Source organism: Amblyomma americanum, chromosome 5 (genome assembly GCF_052857255.1).
Source record: "Amblyomma americanum isolate KBUSLIRL-KWMA chromosome 5, ASM5285725v1, whole genome shotgun sequence".
Lineage (NCBI taxonomy): Eukaryota > Metazoa > Arthropoda > Arachnida > Ixodida > Ixodidae > Amblyomma > Amblyomma americanum.
In genome coordinates this window covers 22650679-22672377 of record NC_135501.1, presented here as the reverse complement: position 1 = coordinate 22672377, position 21699 = coordinate 22650679, and the positions used below count along the sequence as shown (strand labels likewise).

At 46.3% G+C, this 21699-nt stretch overlaps 2 protein-coding genes across 6 annotated transcripts in view; one reads left to right on the top strand and one right to left on the bottom strand.

Annotated features, from left to right (window-relative positions):
- LOC144132323 (uncharacterized) overlaps nt 1–21699 on the bottom strand; it is a 229274-nt gene that overhangs the window by 47308 nt on the left and 160267 nt on the right. For 2 of the 5 annotated variants that reach the window (XM_077664645.1, XM_077664641.1), the window contains exon 4: nt 8973–10185. The exons of 2 other annotated variants lie outside the window; for them this stretch is intronic. In XM_077664645.1, coding sequence (XP_077520771.1) covers nt 10037–10185 — 149 coding nt within the window. In that variant the 3' untranslated portion in view covers nt 8973–10036. Of the gene's footprint in view, nt 1–480; nt 10186–21699 lie in introns of those variants that run through there. One more of the 5 variants, XM_077664644.1, reaches the window with a different exon arrangement.
- Nucleotides 16643–19802, top strand: LOC144132317 (uncharacterized). Its single transcript, XM_077664637.1, has one exon. It carries the CDS (start codon nt 17448–17450, stop codon nt 18696–18698), a length of 1251 nt encoding a protein of 416 aa, XP_077520763.1. The 5' UTR covers nt 16643–17447; the 3' UTR covers nt 18699–19802.

The following is a 21699-nucleotide window of genomic DNA, read 5'->3' as shown; positions in this document are numbered from 1 at the left end:
TAAGCCCTTCAAGGACAACGTGCGGCGGCTCTATGCTGAGTGGATGGCCGCGGGGAACCACGACCTGACTCCCGCAGGCAAGATCAGGAGGCCCACCATCGACATGCTGTGCCGATGGGTCCTAGAAGCGTGGAGCATGATATCCACTGAGGTCATCATCCACAGCTTCAAAAAGACCGGCATCTCAAACAGCCTTGACGGCACTGAAGACGACGCACTGTGGGCCGACGCCGATGTTGACGATGTGGCAAGCGACATTAGTCGAAGTGACTCAGATAGCGAGACCGAGTGAGGTCTTAAGTAGCCAGAGGCTTGTGAATAAAAATGTATTTTTATTCACATTCATCGCGTACGTGTTTGTACTATAAAGGTAAGGTTGTGACCGCGATTTTCCTCAATGTGACATGAAATTTCGACCTTCTCAAAAATTTCGAAAAATTTTTTCCCGCGTAATGAACCCACCCCCTAAATTTATGTCAATCTATGTGGAAAAAAGGTGGGTTCATTACGCGAGTAAATACGGTAATTTGTGCTCCTATATATGCTGTTTGTCCCAAGTTGTTGGCGACATTGCTCTGCTGGTCTTCGACTGTGTATGCCAAAGTTTGGCAGTTTTCATGCTTGTTCCCTGCTGAAATTATATAGTATTTATCCCATGCTCCAGCTCTGAAATTTTGGCCTACTACAAAACTGCGAGAGCAAATGGCACACAAGATACTGAGAGGGTGCCGTTTAATAAAAAAATGAACAATTGGTATTTGTGGACTTGTGGCATTTGGGGACATACGCTTCAATGGTTCACCTGACATCTAGCCTTTTTTTTTGGGGGGGGGGGGGTTTAAAAATTGATTTCCTCAAGCATGTAAATGATCAAAAAAGTCTTGGACAAGAGAATTTTGGCGCACTGTTCTCTTTACAATACAGGCCGTACAAACATGGTCGGCCATTCACACGGCATGCACAGCAAATATCGACATATAACATTCTATAATCTGCAACACCAGTTTTCAAACCCTGGTATGTTTGGGCAGCAGTCAAAAAACTACAGTAACTCACGATCGAGCACAAACGGTTATCTCCAGTAACAAACATGATTTCTATCATTGCGGATATGTACAAATATTAAAAACATGCGAGGTGATGTTAATTATACCAGCCACCACGTTCATTCACTCTGTACTTACACATCCTTTGTGTAGAAACCCGAATTTTCGCCGTTGATATTGTTACCGCGAGAAGGCGGCGAGCTACCGTGGTTTGTGAGGAGGACGAACAGCGAGCTTTGAGACGTTGGACCCCATGAATTATAAATCCAAAACAACATCGCCAATCTATACCGCGTAGCCTCCAGACGGCGCTGCCTCGAATAATTGAAGCCACACTGAATTCTATCACCCCACAATTAATGATTCATTGTGTGCAGCATGCGAAAAAATCCGTGAACACCGAAAAACAACGCCTCTCAGCACGTCCGTTGCCAACTCTCACTTCACTTTCGTTTCCCTGCAGAAAAAGTTAACAGCACGTTTCTTATTAAAGAAGTCATTTCATTTTGATAACAAAAAAGGCCACTTATATATGGCTTGCATTTAGACTTTCTATCTAGAGATTCGCCGAAAAAAGATAAAAAAAAAGAACAAACCTACGCTGAGGATCGAACCTGGGCCCCCTCACAAAATGAACAAACATGCCCGCGCTTCGTACCACTCAGCCACGACGCGAGGCGGAGTGACACATTTTGTTAGTTTTTTTTTTACGGACTATAAACTTATACTTCCGTACCTTTGGCTGTGTAGACAGCTATGTATGAAACGGAGTATAGTTAGGGTGACTGCACCAAGGATATTGCACTCAGATGTGGCAGTATATTACTGCCACGAACGAAACTATGCATTGCCTATTCCAGTTCAGTTGCATTATTTCAGTCACCTGCCACACCACCGCATGCAAACCATGCCACACGCATAGTCCACTGTACACGACCGGTGCATGGGATCCAACATGTCGCTACGACGGGGAAATGGCAGCGAGGGGTGGCACAAAGTGTGCCCTGCCGAGCCCTGAAAGCAAAGGCAATCGGACATCAAGGCATCCTGATAACCCTGTCACATGGCCACTTTCAATGGCCACTGAGCCGAGGGCCTTTGAAATTTTCGATCGCCATCGAACTCAAGGGAGTTGTGGCACTGCTGCGCCATGAATCTCAATGGCCTTTGAAATGGTTCTCGTGTTTTACGCCAAAGATGTGTGGCGCCATAGTCGCTACTTTCGATTTTACACAAATGTGAAAAATGTCTTTAAAAAAAAATTATGTAATAATTAACTTTTCTTGGAGTCATAGAAAGCTTGTAGTTATTAAAGGCTTCTTAAGTTTTCATGCAAGAAACTTTCTTTTGTTCGATTTGCTGTCGAATTTTTTTAACATTCTGGAAACACTGATAACACTGGCGTTTCCATGGTCTGTTTTCTTCTGGCTGCCTTGTTTATAGGTCATGTATGTTCATGCTCATGCGTACAGCGGTTTCAATTTCTGGAATCCTGTGTGTTGGTGCTTATTCACTGCCATGGGTGACAAAGCAAGACACACTCAGGATGCAGAGACTGAGGTCATGGTGCTTCTAGCTGCCATGACATCAAGGTGCCGAAAGCCGAGGCAGATGGGGTTGAAGAAGAGCTAGTGTATGTCAGTGCACTGAATGCATCCATATTTGCATGCGGCAGGACTGTGAACAGCAAAAGGTGATGTTCTGATAGGAACACAAAGTAGTTTGAGGAGACGCTGGTGTAGCGCGGAGAGAGGTACTTGAAGTGCGCATTTCGTGTGACGCCTACTACCTTCCGATACATTGTCGAAACTGCGACTGCTTCTTGAGTGGCAAGACGTGAACGTGTGGGAAGCTATACCTCTCGACAAGCGAGTCGCCATCAAATTGTACCGGCTTTGCTCTTAAAGCGAAGAACGCAGCATCGCAGATTTGTTACCCGTCGGACGCTCAACAGTGAGCGAGGTTGACCGAAAACTATGTGAGGCCATTGTTGAAATTAAGGAAGATGAGTCGGTGAAGATCCCGATGCTGAAGACATCAGGGAGTTCATCAGGGGTCAAAGCGTTGGACGGCTGCCATTTTCCCGTGTCACTTCCTGAAGAAAATGCCGCGGACTACAGGAACTACAAAGGATGGTAAGCAACAAGGCTAACATAGGGGCCAGTTGGTTGATCATAGGAGACTTATGCGCTACTAAAAAAAACAAAGTGACCAAATGACAAATGACAGAGAAACAAGCACAAAACACACACTGCACTTGGGTTTGTGTCGTCTGTCATTTTGCTCCCTTATGTAGCGCATGTTTATAATAGTATAGTAAACCCTCGACGCAGTTGTAAATTAGTGACCTTCAGTTAAAGTTCATTGCAAGTGCCTACCGGCGTGAGTGTCACTAACTTTGGGAGCGAAACGCATTTTCGCCACTTGTGTCAGGCAGTGTTTTTCCCCCTCATAGAATGCAGATGATTCTCCTGAGAGCAAGCACAGGCAGGTGTATTATTTATTTATTTAGGAATACTGCTTGGCCCAAGCAGGTGCATTGTGTGCATTGTAATGTTATGCTCAAATTACTATTATCATGTACAAACAACAGTAGAACCTCGATTATACGTCCTCCGGTCATGCGACGACCCGCATTTTAGGATGAATTTGTGCAGTCCCGGCAAAACCCCCATAGAGATAGATAATGCATTAAAAACCTCGATTATGCGACGTAATTTTCAGAAGGACCCCGCTTCGTATGACGGCTGGCTGGTAGCATCTATCAAAAAAAAAAAAGTCATCAGCAAATGCAGGCCGGGATGTAGGCACACTTTCACCAGTTAATAACAAGTGCGCGTTAATCTTTCCCCCTGCCAAGAAAGGCGCCCGAGCCGCTGTCCCGCTGCTCGCGGCAGCCCCAACGGCCATTTTATTTTGTTTGTTGAAAACCAGCCATCTAGCGGCAAAAATGTGCTGCATTTCAGTTGCGAAAAAAAAATATGACGAACTTCAGCTGTTAAAAAATATCACGCTTAGCAGATCCCTAATAAATATGAGAAATTTATTATGAAGTAATAAGAAAGTAAATACAAAATTTTATTCCTGGCATACGAAACTGTGACCGCTCGACCACACTGTGCCGTCACTTCGGGCAGACCCCGGCGACCCCGGCCTGCCCAGGCCATTCTGCTATGCACTGTTGATCGCACGTGTATCCCATCCAGAATCCAGACGTGATCTGCGTTTCACGAAGCAAACAAGTTACAGAATTTTCGGCTCTGAGCACTGCGGTTCACCATGTCACGAAGTTGCAAACCGCTGACACTGGGAGATAAGCTCCGAATAATTGAAGGAGCAGAGAAGAGAACGAGCGCAACAAAGGCCAGCATCGCTCGCAACCTCAAAATTCTGGAGTCATCGCTGAAAACTATCTTGGCCAAGAAGGACAGCATACTTCTGAATGCAAGCAAGTTCGGCGTGAAAAGGAAGGCCACGAAAGATGTAAAGTCTGCTGCCATGGAGGCAGCTGTTGTGGAATGGTTGCGACAGGCTCGCAGCTCAGTGATTGAAGTTGACGGACCCATTTTAAGCGAAAAGGCGGAGACTGTTGCACTGCGTTTCAACATGGACGATTTTAAAGCATCCAATGGCTGGATGGAGCGCTTCAAGAAGCACCATGGTATTAGAGAGCTTTAGAATTGGGGACCCAAGACTCTGGTCCCCAAGCCACGTTGCGTAGTTGCTCTTGGGTTTAGAGGAGCAGCAGAGTTTGAGAATTGGGTCAAATGCAGACAGCGTTCGGTCGAGCGATCGTTATGCCGCAGTGGGGAAATAAAAAGGTTCTTGAAAGCAACAAAAAAGTAAAGCTTTTCTTGCAAGTGAAAACGAACAGAATGCAATTTTGAGCAAGAAAAACGAAGAACAAAATCTCATAAACATAATCGTTTTGTTAGTACTACGAATTAAGTAAACCATTTTAATTCAAGCAAAGCCAATCGCAGCCAAGTGCTCTTAAATGGTGCTTTTTTCGGTGATTGACTTCAAAACTGTGAGTTAACCTGTGTAAAATGGCAAAAATCAGTTGAAGAACAGCAAGTTCGCTCTGCGATCGTCTGCTGTACACTGTTTGTGTTGGGCTGACATCGAAGATCGATTTCCGCCGTTGCCAGAAGCGATTTATCGAAGACATGGCCGGCGGCAGTATACGTCTCGCAAAGGATGGCTCGACGTTGGAAGCAATGAAGACGTCTTTTGGAGAATGTTCCGTTTTGAGAAGGAAAACATTGATGAATTGTCATCTGCTCTCTTAAGCCCTGATATGTTTGAGAGCATTCGGAGAGTGCAAGTATCCGGCAAAGAAGCTCTCCTGATTGCCCTCCGGCGACTTGCATATCCTAATAGGTGGTGCGACTTAGAAGACTTTTTCGGATGACATACCTCCGTTGTCGCCTCTGTGTTTGGCCACACTGAGACGACCTTCGGGCACCTCTTGTCGGTGACAAATCATAGTGGGCTGAACCTCGTGAACATCGCCGTGTTTTCTCAGGTATGTACATGCTGTTTAAAGTTAAAACATGTACGTTATTGCAATTAGGTAAGCGACTGTTGCCTTCGCAAGATATGTCTATAACCTTAACGATAATGTCTGTAACCTTAGGCTTTTTTAATTTTCTATAAAAGCTTTGCCGACGTTGGTATAAAAGCTATAAAAGACAGGGTGCCGTAAAAACAGAAGTATACAGATCACGTTTTACCTCATTTCCTCTGACACATAAGCCACGTAAGATAGGAAAGGCACCTATGATGTGTGTACTTTCCTGTTATGCATTTTCCAGTACTAGCAAGTGTGACTCGCCTCTGGCCATAGTTGTTGAAATCTTCGTAGCGCGATATTGCAATGAATACTGCTGCAACAATATCCTAGATTTTGAAATGCAGGCTGTACATGATCGAGGTGTGCCTTTGACAAACTGCTGTGGTTTCGTCGATGGAACTGCCCTACCCATCTGCCGACCAACATACCACCAGCGAATGCACTCTCTGGACACAAACGGGAGCAGGTTGTCAAATATCAGGCCGTTATGTGTGCCAACGGCATGCTCTGCAAACCTGACGGCCCATATTTAGGCCACAGACATAATGCAGGTAAATCAAAGGCCCCTAACTTCTGCCGTCACGAGCCGCAAGTTGTCACAGTTATGATCCCATCGGCCAAAAAGGTAATTAAGTGTGTGGAGTGCAGTTTCTGCGAAGCACATTTTAAGCGTAATTGTTTTTGACATGCGACTTCTTAAATAACAAATACTTTAACTGTCACATTAAGGTGGTGCCCCAGCAAGAACATTAACAAATGAACTGCTCCTAAAACTAAGCTTCACTTTGAAATGGCAAGGTGCGTCCTGTGGCTCAATATATGCACCCTTAATTGGTTCTCTTACAGGAGTACTTCAGGAAAGTGGGTTGTATGAGAAGCTTCTCCAGTTGGTGCAGGGAAATACATTCACTTTATATGGTGATCCTGCGTACCCCCTCCGGCCATTGCTCATGCGGCCATATGCTGGTGCACGTCTCAACGAACAGCAGCAAGAATTCAATACTGCCATGAGCACTGCAAGGCAGTCAGTGGAATGGGGATTTGGCAAGACAACCAGTCTGTTTGCCTTCGTGGACTACAGGACAATAATTTGAAGATTTTAAGAATGCCTGGAACGTGAAGATAGAGTTCCGGCGGTAAGAACACGAGTTCAGATTAATCTTTAGTGCACCTTTCAGACTTCAGGAAAAGCAGCCCATTCTTCAAGAATGAACGAGGGCATGCTTCCGCAAGTCTCTCCTCTTCTGTGGATGATGAAACTTCCATAGACTCTCTGGCTGTTTTCTCTTGATATCTTTTTAAGATGCATGTCTGATGAAAATTCGGTCCGCAGATTTTACAGTGTTTGCACTCTATAGAAAGATTGCTCCCTTGCCACTGCTCAGCAAAGTTGCATGCTCTATCATTCATATTGAATATTTGATTCAGCGTATTCCTTTGTGATATGTCTGAATTTGAACGAAGTAATATTACATCTCTTTACATTTCTTCTGTGTACACATCTCTTTTGTGTACACATGTTCTGTTGTACTACAAAAAACACTCAGCTAATGCTTCCAAAAATTGACATGGTGAAAAAGGTAGTGCTCAAATTCATTTGGGCAGAAGATTCATTAGCTGTGTCACGAAGGCTGTGCTTGTGCCAACATTAAACTCTCAGCACCATAACTTTTAGTTTTCTTTCGTGCGTGCCTCAAGATGTTCAGGTTCAAGTACGCCTCCAGAAATAAGGTGGTCTTAGTATTTTGTGAGGTCACAGTACTCATTTGACCTGTTTACATCCATCAATTCCTTGCCTTATATCCAGTAGATACCATGGCAAAGTAAAATGACCACTTTGTATATGATGGAGTCTTGTTGTAAAGCACTTTTACATACTTTTTGTCAGTTTTGCAGCGACTTTCAAAGAATGACAAAAACAACCTTTCAGCATACATAGTAGAAATATTGATAAAATTATAAAATTAGCCCAAATGAAACGCCTTGCTTACACAGCAAGCGTAATGGATTCTCTCCGAAGTGCAAGAGAAATGGCCCCAGAGAGGCTGCGAACACAATGTGAGTAGTGTTACAAACGATTTATTGGTACATTTCAGACCTACACTCCGTGTCAAATTGTTTTTGCACGGTTTAATCTTATAAGCATAGCAGTAGAGTAATCTGTAATTAGAGGTTTGGCTCTTTCGAGGTTTGCAACTTGTATCTGGTCCTGAATGGAAAGAATCTGACGGCATGTTGCTTGGTGTGCAGAATGAAAAAAAACTGATGTAGTATAGCACAGTTACGTGTGTAGATAAAAAACATTGCATGCTATGTCAAGCACTGGACAATATCTTTAGACCTGAGGGAATGACCTTCATGATGCAACGGATATAAATAAGATAGTGTTAACCTAGCAGCAATGTTCCGTTGCTTGTGGGCACAGAAGATTACGAAGTGAATCACTTTCAAAACAGCCTTTGTCACATATTTTGGGAACTTCAGGAAAATACTAACTAAAAAGGTGCATTCAAGCGTTCCCTTTAAATGTTTTGCTTTTGCAGACATCCTAACAGTTGCAGTTCTATGAATACTGTCTGCAAGTGTGAAAGAACTGAACGGGCTGTCACCTTTGTTCAAGAGGAGGTAAGTTTCTTCTGATTCTGTATTGCTAGAATGCATGTGTAGTACTAATGAGCTTTGCTGAAAACACTAGTTAAAGATGTTGCTGAGCTTTACTGTGATGCATTTAACAAGGGAAGCCTAATATCAATGCAATTACTTTGGTGTAAAGGTGAAAATTTGATTAGCAAATGTATTATAAATAAATAAAAATGATAAAGTTGTCATCTCAAAAATTGTCAGCGCTGCTGGCTGGGGTCCAAAAATTAACCTTGTGCATAAACCAAAAGTGCATGCATAACTATCGAACTGTAACTCTATTGTTATTTTTTTGTACTTCATTGAAAAATGTATAACATACAGATAACTTTATAAAGGGTGACTTAAGCATGGAGAGATGGGAATGAATCACTCATGGGCTTTTTCTAATAATTAAATATTTTCTTGCCACCACAGGACTTAAGTGTTCCTGCAACTCCATACGTAGCGTTCACAGGACACAGGACAGATGATTGAAGAGGCAGACTTTATATTAAGGTGCACTGTGAGAAGATCTTCATGGAGGAAAACACAGAGGAGGGGCTAGCGGCTGCTTTGTTGGCCTACTGGCTCTTCAACGTCCAATGTAACATGAAGCTCTTCAACATGCTTGTCCTGTTAGAGCGCCTTTTTCATGGGCTGACACCAAGTAACCCAAAAGTAGTGGCTACAAAGTTTCTCAACAAAGTAGCAAAAAGTGTATAATTAAGTACAGGCGAGGTGATGTGTATTTTCTTGTAAATATATTTTTCTGTGAGATGCAGTTGCATTGTGTTCAGCATTTTATTGCTGTTTTTAATAAACTTACTCTGCTGTACCAAAACTATACCTTGCACTCTCATATGCATATATATACAACGCTCCCTGTGCCGCACATGCCTCAAATGAAGAAAATGTGGCCAGGTGCTGTATGATGTAATTTTTACTTTGCAGGCATGTCTACATGGTGGCCAAGCATATCCAGCACATGCATGTGTGCATGGAGGGGCCCTCTATTGATCCTGTATACATACGCACTGCGATCCAAAAACTGCGTAGTTATAGAACATTATGCAATGCGTGAGAAGTGGCATGCGTGGATATGGCAAAATGCGCAAGTATATATATATACAGGGTGTCCCAGCTAACTCGGACCAAGATTTTGAAAAGACGTAAGCGTTCTTCAGAACTTATATCACGTGGATATTGTTAGGGTTTATCTAAAGTTACCATACGATTTTTTTGCTCTTCGTACTTGAATAATTAGTCGAGATAAATTAATTAACTTTTTAAATATAGCTTGAAACGCTCAGGCGTCAATAGGAAAGTCAATAGGCTGGCGACGGCGCTCCGAAAAAGCGTTTCGTCAGCAGCCGCTCGCGCCTGCCGCGGAAGAATGCGCCGTCATTAGCCGGTTATATTCCAGTACGATGAAAAGAGCCCTTTGTTTTTCAGCGTTCAAGTCGACGCAGAATGGCACAAATACACACAAAATACGCATGATATATCTGAAACGTGCGCAAGACAGGGCTGCATTTGTCATTATCCCGCTTTCTTTCTAAGCTGTGCCAACAGCTAGATGCATGTGAGCTCAACTGTCTATTACTGTCATGCCGCGTGAAACCGCTTCGAGGAATTTTTTAGAAGTGCCTGAAGAATGCCGTACTCACACGAGCAGAAGGCGAACATAGTCTTGCCCTTGGGAGCAGCACGGGGCGATAAGAGGAAAGCTGGCAAGGTGTACCGAAATTGGCAGTGTTGGGGAAAGACCTAGCGCAAACACAATTATGAGGAGTTACTTGACGCTGGAAGAAACAGGTAGCAGCGTTGCCCGAGCCTGGCTTGACGAAGCCTTCAAATGCCAGTGGGTCGGGCAGCATGGACCTGTGGCCTCGCCTGCAAGGTCACCGGACTTGACACCTCTTGACTTCTTCTTGTGGGGATCTGTGAAAGACCGCATGTATCACAAACCCACAACTACACCAGAAGCGCTAAAGGCAGAGATTGCCGAGGCCTGCAGTGAAATACCGTCTTGCATAATCAAGAAAGCCACATCGGACGTGCTGAAAAGGTGCCAATACTGCATTATGGCAGAGGGCGACTTGTTTGAACCCTTTCTTTAGACAGACATCACAGCGAATGATTCTCTGCGACCGTTATCCATGGAAAGAGTCATCTGTGCAAAACTGTTGTACGACGTGGAGAAGGCACGTAAGTACTATGAAAAAACATATTCCCTGCCTAGAGGAATGATAAAGAAACTAAAATGCAACCTTCTGTAGCCACTTACAATTGTTTCTTTTGTGAAAAGACCATAAATCACACCAAGCTATCAAGCTTGTTATCAAGCTTGTTATAATGCGTCTTTACTTTTCGTGGTCTTGCTCCCAAACTCGAACTCTTGAGATTGTTAGGGTTCCTCCGCACGCATTCTGCTAGCGTGACAGCGCAATTATCACCGCAGATTTGGGAGCTGCGCTTTCTTTCAACTGCCGCCCGAGCCCACTCGCACCTATCTTGGAACCAATCATAACACGAAGCCCTGTCGTGGGCAGCACGAAAGGCGCGAAGCAAGCGATGTTTTCTAGAAATCATGGATGAGAGCGCTGTAATCGGGGCGCATTCTGGCGCACGGAGCGCGCTGTCACGTGGTATTTTTTAAACTCCGCGGGCTTTCATTTTTCCTGAATAAAAACGACGATACTAAGGCAAACCCGTTGGAAGTGCCTGGGTTTGAAAATATTTGTGGAGTTCCACAAATTTCCTATTGACGCTTAAGCGTTTCAAGCTATATCTAAAAAGTTAATAAATTTATCTCGACTAATTATTTAAGTAGGACGATCAGAAAAATGGTGCTGTAAATTTAGATAAGCCTTAACAACATCCACGCAATTTCATTTCTGGAGAACGCTTAGGTTTTTTCATAATCTTGGTCCAAGTTAGCTGGGACACCCTGTATATATATTGGTTACCTCCTACCATGTTGATCACTTAAAATCGCTAGAAAAATTATGGCAGTTTGCATTTCACGGTATTTCATAGCAACTTATTCAGACCTGTCTAGAAGCTTGGAATCAGTATGCATGAGAGATAAATTAGTATAACTCACGCTTAGAACAAATTCAGTTATGTGTAAAAGACATTATGTACGAGGTTTAATATGAGATATCACAAAGACTCGAACCACAATATGCTACCTATCATTTTGAATACCAGCTAACAAGATTCTGGCTGAGTACGCTATGAAACAAGGTTGTTAGCTAACCTGTATCAGTATCTAAATTTGTGAGTTTTGTCTGTTTCACAAGGTACTTCAATCCAAATATCACATGCCAGCAGTGGCCTGTCAACCAGCATGGTCTGCAGATTTGACTATTCTACATATCTGGACACAATTGCTGTTGTGCATCAATCCTAGCCTTTTGCTTCTTCTGTGAGCCAATGCGGAGCACACTTCCAACACCCATTTCGACGGGCCTCGTGGTTAAAATTGCACCCTTTAGTAGGGGTTCAACCTTTCCACACTTTCAAACTTCGTGCTGTGCACCCTTTCTTAAGGGTGCTGACCTCTGCACCCTTTTTCAAGCGCTCAATTGGGTGCAAAGGGTGTTCATCTGGGGACAAACTGGTTTGCACCCTTAAGAGAGAAATTGTTTAGTGTGTACTGCATCTTGCACTGTAAAACATTTCACACCTTTGAAGGAAACACTCTGCATAACTTATCCTCGCACCTGACAAAATAGGAGTTTCTATTGCATGTGCGCCCGTCCTGCACCCTAGGATTTTAGGGGCGGGTGTACACATGGCCATATTATACGAAAGGTGCAAGGGTGTTCCTTACAAAAATGTAAAGCTGGCTCTCGAAATGCTATAACAGACTTCCTGGATCTTCAAGTAACCATACTGGCAAAACGCCGTGAAAATAAACCCAGTTATTGCCCGTTAAATAAGTCTACACACTAAACAACTTCTCACCCTTAAGGGTGCAAAAAAAGTGCACCATAAATTTACACCCTCTTGCACACCCTTCGAGCACCCTATTGGGCCGCAGCACCCTACCAGCAGGGTGCATTCACCAGAAGAGTGTAAAGGAGAGAGCAAGAAGGGTGCTACAACTAATGGGTGCTAAAGTGCTCACAAGGATGCACATGGAAAGGAGGATATTAATGTACAGACAGATATAACCAAGATATAAACAAATATATAAACCGATAACACGGCAACAACTACAGCTAATATCCTTTGTACAGAATAGATGTTTATATGCCTTGCAAAATATTACAGTTTGCTTTGTCATTCCCTGTTGTCTGAAAAGCATGCAATTATGTGTGCATATTACTAATGTATATTTATAGCAGCAACAAATACAAGCAATAAATGTTTGCACAGTGGACGGTACAGCTTCTGTTTCCAGACAGATTTCATAGGTTCACAAAATCTAACAAAGCTGCCATCTCAGCGATTATTGCATGTAATGTGATTAGCGAAGTTTCGTGAATGAGTCACAAAACAGCTGTCACCTGAAAACTAGTAGGCTGCAAGCAACTAAAAAAGTGTGCATAACAAATGAAGTTAGACAATGCAGTTTAATGTAGCAATGTTCCAGTTTTGCACAAGCAAGTGCTGTTGCATTAAGATTCAGAACAATGAATGGCGAGCGCTTACGACACTCCGACCCTTGTGTTCCCCAATGTACAACGCCTCTATGTCAAACTCCGAAAATGAAGTCAGAGCATTGTACTCTTCTACAGCACTGACAACATACACATAGAAGTGCTCATCAAAACAGACAGTCTCAAGCAGTTTAGCCATAACCAATAACACCTTGTTCACATAAAATAGTTGACACACAAGTAAAAATTCTAGCAGACGATCTTCTGTAACACTCCTGACAAGGCAGCATCCTGCACTGTATGTCCTGCCATCAACAATCACAGATTTGACAACCAATGTGTTCGTGGATTCAAGGTTATTCTCAGTTATGAACCCTTTAACGCAGCCAGGAAGGTGTTCGTACAGCACACTCTTCACGCTTATATTATGGGGAATACTGTAATCACCTGCAGAAAATAAAAAACTGCAAGAACTGATGCCTCGCTGCAAGACTGAGAAAGATTCTTCCGGTTCCGTATTTTTCGAGCAATATCTTTAAATACTGGTGCTTGGCCTCAAACCGCATGGCCCATAGCAGGTTTAATGGTCCAAATTTCTCTATATATGAAGGGTAGTGTATGAGGTAGTGCATTTTACATGGATGTGATGCTGATGGAAAATACCTTGAAGTCAACACAAAAGAAATGAATTTTTCTTTGCAAGTAGGCAATATGTGAAACTGGAATTTTATGGCTCATGACAATGTCAACAATCTCTCGGAGAAGTAGGTAAAGCTGCCAAACTGCATTGACTGAAGGAAAGCTGTCCCCAGCAAAAAAGGTTAGATGGTGAAAGAGGCAAAATACTTGTGTTGCCGACGCCTTCAAAACTGCTTTTCCATGAAGATATGGCTTAGCAATGGCCTCTGGTTTGTTGCTGATGTCATGTGGATCATAAAGCCATTCTCGAATGCTTTTGTTCAAATCATTGAGTGAAAAGAACCGTTCTTCAATTAATGCAGATATTATAAGCCGCAGGGCAAACGGTAGGACTCCTTCATGCAGGTCATGCATTATATCCAGTGGAAGGTGTTGCGTCAGATCAAAGCCAGGGCACAAAAGAGCACGTGGCTCCTTGACCTCATACAATGACAGTGTCGGCAGCCCTGTGCTCAGCATACTCAAGTGGTGCTTGTGCCCTTGAGGTGAGCGAAGCACAAAATCACATTGCAAATGTTTGTAGTCAGTTTCGGTCCGCAGAGCCATGCAGTACCTACAAATTCTTTCTTGGCTGAATGTGCATTTGAAGCCTCCAACTCTATGGCGAGATAAATTGTCACCAGTGAAAATGAAGACAGATCCCTTCACAAGGTTTCTATTCACAGTTATGCCATGATTTGCTAGTATCCTGACATTTGTGATCAACGGCTCAAGAATCTTAGAAAATCCATAAGTGGCTATATGTTTATCTTTGACAAGTAGTACGAGATGAATACATGACAATGCTGACCGCAACTTTGCATTAAAATTTAGCACTGAGAAGTAGATAGCTGTCATTTTATGCTTTCCCCTCTTGTTGCCCAGTGGGTTGCAGACTTCGAACTCATCACTGTACAATTGCAAGCAGCTTACTTGCGTTGCCTGCAAAATACTCATGGTTTTGAAAAGCACTTCTATCAAATACTGAACGCATGTAGCCATCAGTACAGGAGTCATTGCTGAACTCATTTGAATGTTCTGAATGTTCAAGAATGCACTTGAGCACTTCACAGTGGGGAATGTATTGTATGGTGTCATTTCCACGCAACACTACCGTACGGGATTCAACAAATGGAAAATGCGCCTTCCAATAGGTTGTTCAGCCTATTCTTGTCCGCAGCTGGTCAAGTTGCAGCTGGCAAATATTTTTTTACGCTGATTGCTAGCCCATCTTGAGGTTCTGTCTGCTGATGGTCTGCAATGGTTTCCACGAAATCAATAATATCATTGGCTAACTTATGCACAGTGGATTCAGGTAGCTGCCTTCCTTCCTTCACCTGAAAAGTAGCTTTGCCAGTTGATAACCATAGTCCCTTGAACTGGAGTCATGCTGTTCGGCCTGCACATCTAAGGGCTCTTCATGATCAGGAGGCACATCAGATGCTGCATTTGTACTGCTTCGTGCCATCCCCACCTGCACAATGCCACGGGAGCTTGTTCCTTCCATGCAAGAAGCATGCTTTCAGTGTACATGCTTCTTGTAGGAAAAAAAGTGGCAAAACGTTTGCATGCAGCCACTCAAGCCACACACCGAGTTTGTCTCATGGCCATGGGCAATGCACAGGTGCCTAAAGAGCGTCATTAAGAAGAATTGCTCACAGGCACATCATGGACAACGAAGGAAATGGATTCCTGGCATCTGAAAAGACGAATGCTTGAGTTAAAAAAAAATTTTTAATGCCTTTTTCTGGTCACCAAGAAGACTTGCCAATGTAAACTCCAGTCGATTTCGTGGAATGGATTAGAAACCTCCATGGAAGCAAATCATTTTCAAGGATGAATTTGTTAGAGTAATATCAAATCAAATTTATTTCTGCCTTGAAAAGGTGCAGACAGCGGGTACAAAGCAGAATCCTCTTATCAGCTATATAACTGAACCATGAGTAAGCTGCTGTGTCAGAGTGCTAATCACATCTTAATTTCTAAAATGCCTCATAGGGCAAAAAAGAAAAGCAAACATTTCCTGTGACGTTTGCAAAATAAGGCCATGGGCCCACCTGCTACCAACAGCACCTGATCATCTTTTCTTCTAGTTTCCAATAAATTATGTTTCAGGTGAAAATTCCACCACATATTTCCCATTCACCAAAACAAAAATTAAGGAAAACATCTGGCTATGTTTCCCTTGGTTGCAATGATGGCCAATTTCCTTCATATTGCCGCCAGGTGTCCCCGGGCGGCGCCTTGAGGACAAAGACGCGCGTGCTCTTTGCAGCTGGGGCACTGCTTGATTCCTTGTGGCCTGTGCCTAGCCTTTTGATTCTGCAACCCATTTCTGACATTTTGTGGTGGAGTGCGCTGGGTAAACTGCTCTGGAATATGTCGCACACCCCTCCGAACAACGAGGACCCCAGACCTCTTCCTGTCGACACGCCAGTGCGTAGGGTCAGCAGCCGAAATCTTGGACTGCCCCCTGAGCATGGGCTATTGGAGACAACCTCGCCGCCTGGCCGACTGCCTCCTGTGCTCAGGCCATTCGACTCTCCCTCGGCGCTTACCCCTCAACCGGTCATGCAAGGCGCCGCGTACTACACCCCCCAGAACCCACGGCTACCAAAATCTTTTCACGGGACTCAACTGGAAGACGTGGAAGATTGGCTCCTCCAGTTTGAACGTGTCGCCGCATATAACCAATGGGATGACGCCACCAAGCTGAGGTACATTTTCTTCAGCGTGCAGGATGATGCTCGTATGTGGTACGAAAACCGTGAGGACACTCTTTCATCATGGCCTGAGTTCCGACGTCAACTGCTCACCGCGTATGTCAGCACTGATCTTCGAGAGCGAGCTGAACAAGCCTTGCAGTCCCGTATGCAAATGCACAATGAAACGGTTACCATGTATGTCAAAGACTTGACGCGGCTCTTCCGACGGGCTGACCCAGCCATGTCGGAGGCCAAAAAGCTGCGCCACCTAATGCGCGTTGTTAAAGAACAGCTTTTCGCTGGCCTCATGCGCAGGCCCCCCAGCACTGTTGCCGAGTTTCTAGCGGAGGCAGTCACGATGGAGCAGGTCCTCCGGCAGTGTTGCACCGCGTACCACCGGCCAGTCCTTGCTGCTTCTGCTACGGAGTCCCTTCCGGTTTTCAACAGCAATACCGACTTTCTCTGCGACACGATCCGCGCTGTTGTTCATGAGGAGCTAGAGAAGATTTGCGGTATGTCGCAGGCAGGGGCCAGCTCCCTCATGAGCGTTATCCGTGAAGCTGCAGCAAGCTATCAGGCCTCTGTTACTACACGCTGAACCACAGCCTACCCAGACAGACTCTTGCTGCCCGACATACGCTGAAGCTCTACGACGCCCTACCCCAAATCCACCGGCATTTCCACCGCCCAACCAGACAGACTACCGCCGCCCGACCTACGCTGACACGCTGCGACGCCCTGCCCCAAATCCAGCGGCAGTTTTTCCCAACCATCACGACGTCCTGCTACCCTCCGTGCAGTCAGGGCAGCATCACATCCTGAGCGATCAAGAATCCCTGCGCAGAGCAGCCGTCTGGTGTGGCCCTGACCGCCGGCGTTAGTGTTTCCACTGTGGGGAGCCCGGTCACCTGTTCCGCCGGTGCCCATATCGAGAGCTTGGCCTGCAGGGTTTTCCCTCCAATGCGCCAAGGCCCCCGTTTGGCCAATGGCCCCGTGAGATTGAAGAGTACCTGGCCCAGCAACCTCACTGGTCCAGGGCGTGCCGTCAGACCCGGTCACCGTCACCTCGCCGTCCATCGCTTTCACCGAATGTGCAGAACTCCTCGCGAGCGACGGCGGACCGCTCGCCCAGCCCTCGCCGGGAAAACTGAGGACAGCGACTTCAGGGGGAGTGGTCGCTGGATATCGATGCTGTAAAGACCCCCTGACGATGCAGACATCCGATGACAGAGCTTTGACGACGTCGACAGCAGCTGAACTAAAGGACCGCTTCTCCCTCGACATACCCGTGCTTCTCGATGGTCACAGCATTAGCGCGTTGGTGGACACAGGAGCGGAGTTTTCAATTATCAGTGGCAAATTGGCAGTGCTTCTAAAGAAAGCTACAACTCCTTGCTCTGGCGTGCAGATCCGGACGGCGGGGGGTCATATCATTACTCCGCTTGGGCAGTGCACGGCTAGAGTCCAGATCAGCGACTCGACGTTCATAGTTAGCTGCCTGGTGCTCCGCGACTGTTCCCGTGGCCTGATTCTGGGCGTAGATTTTCTCCGTGAGAATGGTGCTGTTATTGACCTGCGGCACAGAACCGTTACGTTTTCGACAGCGAAAGCCCACGACACCTCCGACGTTCGGCAACGCAGCTCCGCCCTTCGTATTTCCATTGAAAGTGCCTTGATCCCGACGCGCTCCAGTGTTATTGCAAGCGTCGAATCCAATGATGGGCTACGTGCTGGACCTGCAGTCGCCGAGGGCAACCTTTCCTTGCTGCTGACACATGGCATTTGCATGGCCCGAAGTGTTGTCCACCTCCATGATGGTCGGTCGGAACTCCTGATTGCTAATTTTACGAGCGAACCTCGTCACCTTTTTCGAGCTACTGTTGTCGCGTGGGCCGACCAATTGGCCGATGTTATTGAGTGCTTTGCGTCCGAGGCCATGCACCATCCGGGCACATCCTTGGATCGCATCGATATTAACTCCAGGCTCTCAGCAACTCAATCAACTACTCCACCTCGGAAAAGGAGTGCCTCGCTGTCGTCTGGGCCACGAAATTTCGGCCTTATATCTATGGTCGTCAAAGTGGTCACCGACCACTATTCCTTGTGCTGGCTTACCAATCTCCAGGACACATCAGGCCGCCTAGCACGCTGGAGCCTTTGCCTTCAAGAATTTGATTACACAATTGCCTATAAGTCCGGATGTAAACACGAAGACGCCGACACGCTCTCACGCACACCCGTCGAGCAAGCTGATGACAGTGCAGAGGATGACAATCGTTTCCTAGGTGTGATCAGCAGTTCGGACTTAGTGGCAAAGCAGCGTGCTGACGCTGGCCTGCGGTCTGTCATGCATCACCTGGAGGGCCATGCTTCCAACGTACCTCGACACTTTTTCCCGCCACTTGTCCTCTTTTTGAATTCGCAATGGCGTACTGTTCAAGAAAAACTCCAGCAACGGTGACTGGCCCTACCTCCTAGTAGTGCCACCAGACCTCCGCGACGACATCCTTTCGGCGTGTCATGATGAGCCCACCTCTGGCCATTTGGGATTTGCATGCATGCACGCTCGCTCGAGTGCGTCAGGGCTATTATTGGCCTAAACTTGCAAAGACCATCCACCACTACGTCAGAGGTTGCCGTGAGTGCCAGCGTCGTAAGTAACCACCGCTCTAGCCCGCAGGTTTGCTCCAACCAACTGCGCAACCTCGCACACCTTTTTATCAAGTCGGCATTGATCTTCTGGGCCCATTCCCTGTGTCGTCTTCTGGCAATAACTGGATTACAGTTGCGACTGATTATTTGACGCGCTATGAGGAAACCCAGGCGGTGCCACGCAGTACATCTTCTGAAATCGCGCGCTTCTTCATACACCACATTGTTTTACGACATGGCGCCCCGTCCTCCGTCATCACTGATAGGGGCACCGCGCTTACAGCGCAGCTCATGCACGAGGTTTTCCAGCTGAATCACACGAACCACCGCAAGTCTATTGCATACCACCCGCAGTCAAATGGGCTCATGGAGCGCCTCAACAAAACCTTAGCAGATGCTCGCAATGTACGTCGACATACAGCACAAGACTTGGGACGAGATCCTCCCATATGTGACGTTCGCCTACAACACGGCAATTCAGGAAATGACTCGATTTACGCCGTTTCACCTCGTCTATGGGCGTGATGTCCAAACGATGCTCGACGCCATATTTCCGTGGCCCCCTGACGACCAGGCGCTCACGCCAGACATCAAGGAATTTACCCGGCATGCAGAGGAAGCCCGCCAACTGGCCCGTATGCACATTCGCTGGCAGCAGGCAACGGATGCCGAACGCTACAACCAACAACATCGCCACGTCGAGTACCACCCCGACGACAAAGTGTGGGTATGGACCCCGGTACGTCTCCCCGGCCTGTCTGGGAAGCTCCTGAGCCACTATTTTGGACCCTACACAGTGCTGCGCCGCATCACGGATGTGACGTATGAGGGCCTGCCCAATGGCACTCTGCCCAGTTCGCGCCGTCGACCGCAACCTGAGGTTGTGCACGTACTGCGTATGAAGCCATGCTTTACGCAGTAATGGGCACCTCGTTCGCTCCAAGTGCGCCCATGTTTTTACTTCATTTTTTTTTGTTCTGGTTCTGGTTGGTATTGGTTCGCGTATTGCACCGGTTTTAAGCGACTTGTTTTTAGCGTCTATTGACAAAGAAATTTTTTCGCGTGTGGACAAGACTTTTGTTGCAAAAATTTTTAGATACGTTGATGATTATCTTGTTGTTTTAAAAAGTGTGTCGCCTGATGGAAGAGATGACATGGTCAAGAGTGTTTTTAGTGTTTTCCAAGAATGTGGTAAGGGTCTGAGTTTTACTCGTGAGGTTCCTGATGAGGGTTGCTTACGTTACCTTGACCTCAGCATTAGGTTTAGTAGTAGATCACTATGCTGGACATACTTCCCTCGTTCAAAAAAGCCTGTTCTTAGCTATAATTCGGCCCATTCGAGAACCGTAAAAAGAGGGATAGCACTGAACTGCCTAAGAGCCGCTCTTCAGAAGTCTTGTGAACACAAAGTGAACGTGAGTGTTGAACAGCAGGTCCTCCGTCTGCGTAGCGCTGGCTTCCCTGACAGCATACTCGCGTCCGTCGCTGAGAGCCTTATTAAAGAGCTCCGACAGGGACGCAAGACAGCAGGCTGCTGCAATGACGGCCCGGGGGGACGTCCGGTGCCGGTGCCCTACATGCACAACTTGTCCCATCGCCTCAAAAAGGCTGCGGGAAAGTGCAGCATCCGTGTCGTTTTGACAGCCCCACAAAAGCTGTCTAGGATGTGCCGAATGGTGAACAATGCTTACCAGGCAAAAACCTGCGCAACAAAACACGGCACGCGGTTTGTGAACTGCACCATCGGTGTAGTGTACCTGATCCCACTGACCTGTGGTAAGTGTTATATTGGCCAAACAGGCCAGTGCCTTAATGAAAGGCTACGAAAAGACCAGTCTACAGTCGCAGCTCTGATGGCCGGAGGCCATTTGGCCGCACATTGCCGCAAATGCAAAATAAAAAGAGCAGGCGGTAATGAAGAAAAATGTGTTCCACTCTTTAGCCACACCAGAGTGCTGAGGCGGCTTCATAGGCAGGGTGACAGGGAAATATTTGAGGCATTTTGCATTGACAAGGCAGGGGACAAGTGCGTGAGCACACCCTCAGTAGCCCTCACAAAAAAGGAGATAATCTATCTGTTGAAAAACTTGCGCATCAATTTGGTTTAAATGTTTATTCCTTGTTTTGACAACCTGCTTCTTGATAAAGTGGAGGGGGGCGGGGGCACAGTCTCCTGAGCATGCACCGAAAGCAAGTGTTAAAATCTGTTACGTGTGCATTAAACGTCAGTTGAAGTCTAGCGTGCTGTCTCGTCTGTTCCTTTTACCTCTGTCCTTGTGCTTTCCACGCTAGTTGCAATGTCGCAGTCACTAACGAACAGTCATGACGTCGTTTCTGATTGACTTGGGAGGCCGACAGCCGCTGGCGGGCGACAAGACGGGCAGCGTCGGCGCGAGCGATGGCGTCCCGAGCGTAAGGACTCGTGGAGGCGGTGGCGGGCAGTACACTGTCGAAGGGCAGCAAAGGATCGCGGCCAAAGAGAAGGTAAAAAGGGGAGAAACCGGCTGTATCGTGACGCGTAGAATTGTAGGCGAATGTAACAAATGGGAGGCTAATATCCCAGTCGCGGTGATGGTCGGAGACGTACATGGAAATCATGTAGGTGAGGGTACGGTTCAGACGTTCAGTGAGGCCGTTCGTCTGCGGATGGTAGGCCGTGGCGAATTGATGACGGACGGAGCAGGAGCGGAGGAGTTCGGCAACCACTTTGGAAAGAAAGCAGCGACCGCGATCGGTGAGCAGGTGACGGGGAGCACCGTGGTGGAGTATGACGTCGTGCAGGAGAAAGTCAGCGACATCAGTTGCGCAGC

Excerpts from the sequence above, each read along its gene's own strand:
- LOC144132317 (XM_077664637.1), top strand. The coding sequence starts at position 17,448 with ATGCAGACATCCGATGACAGAGCTTTGACGACGTCGACAGCAGCTGAA.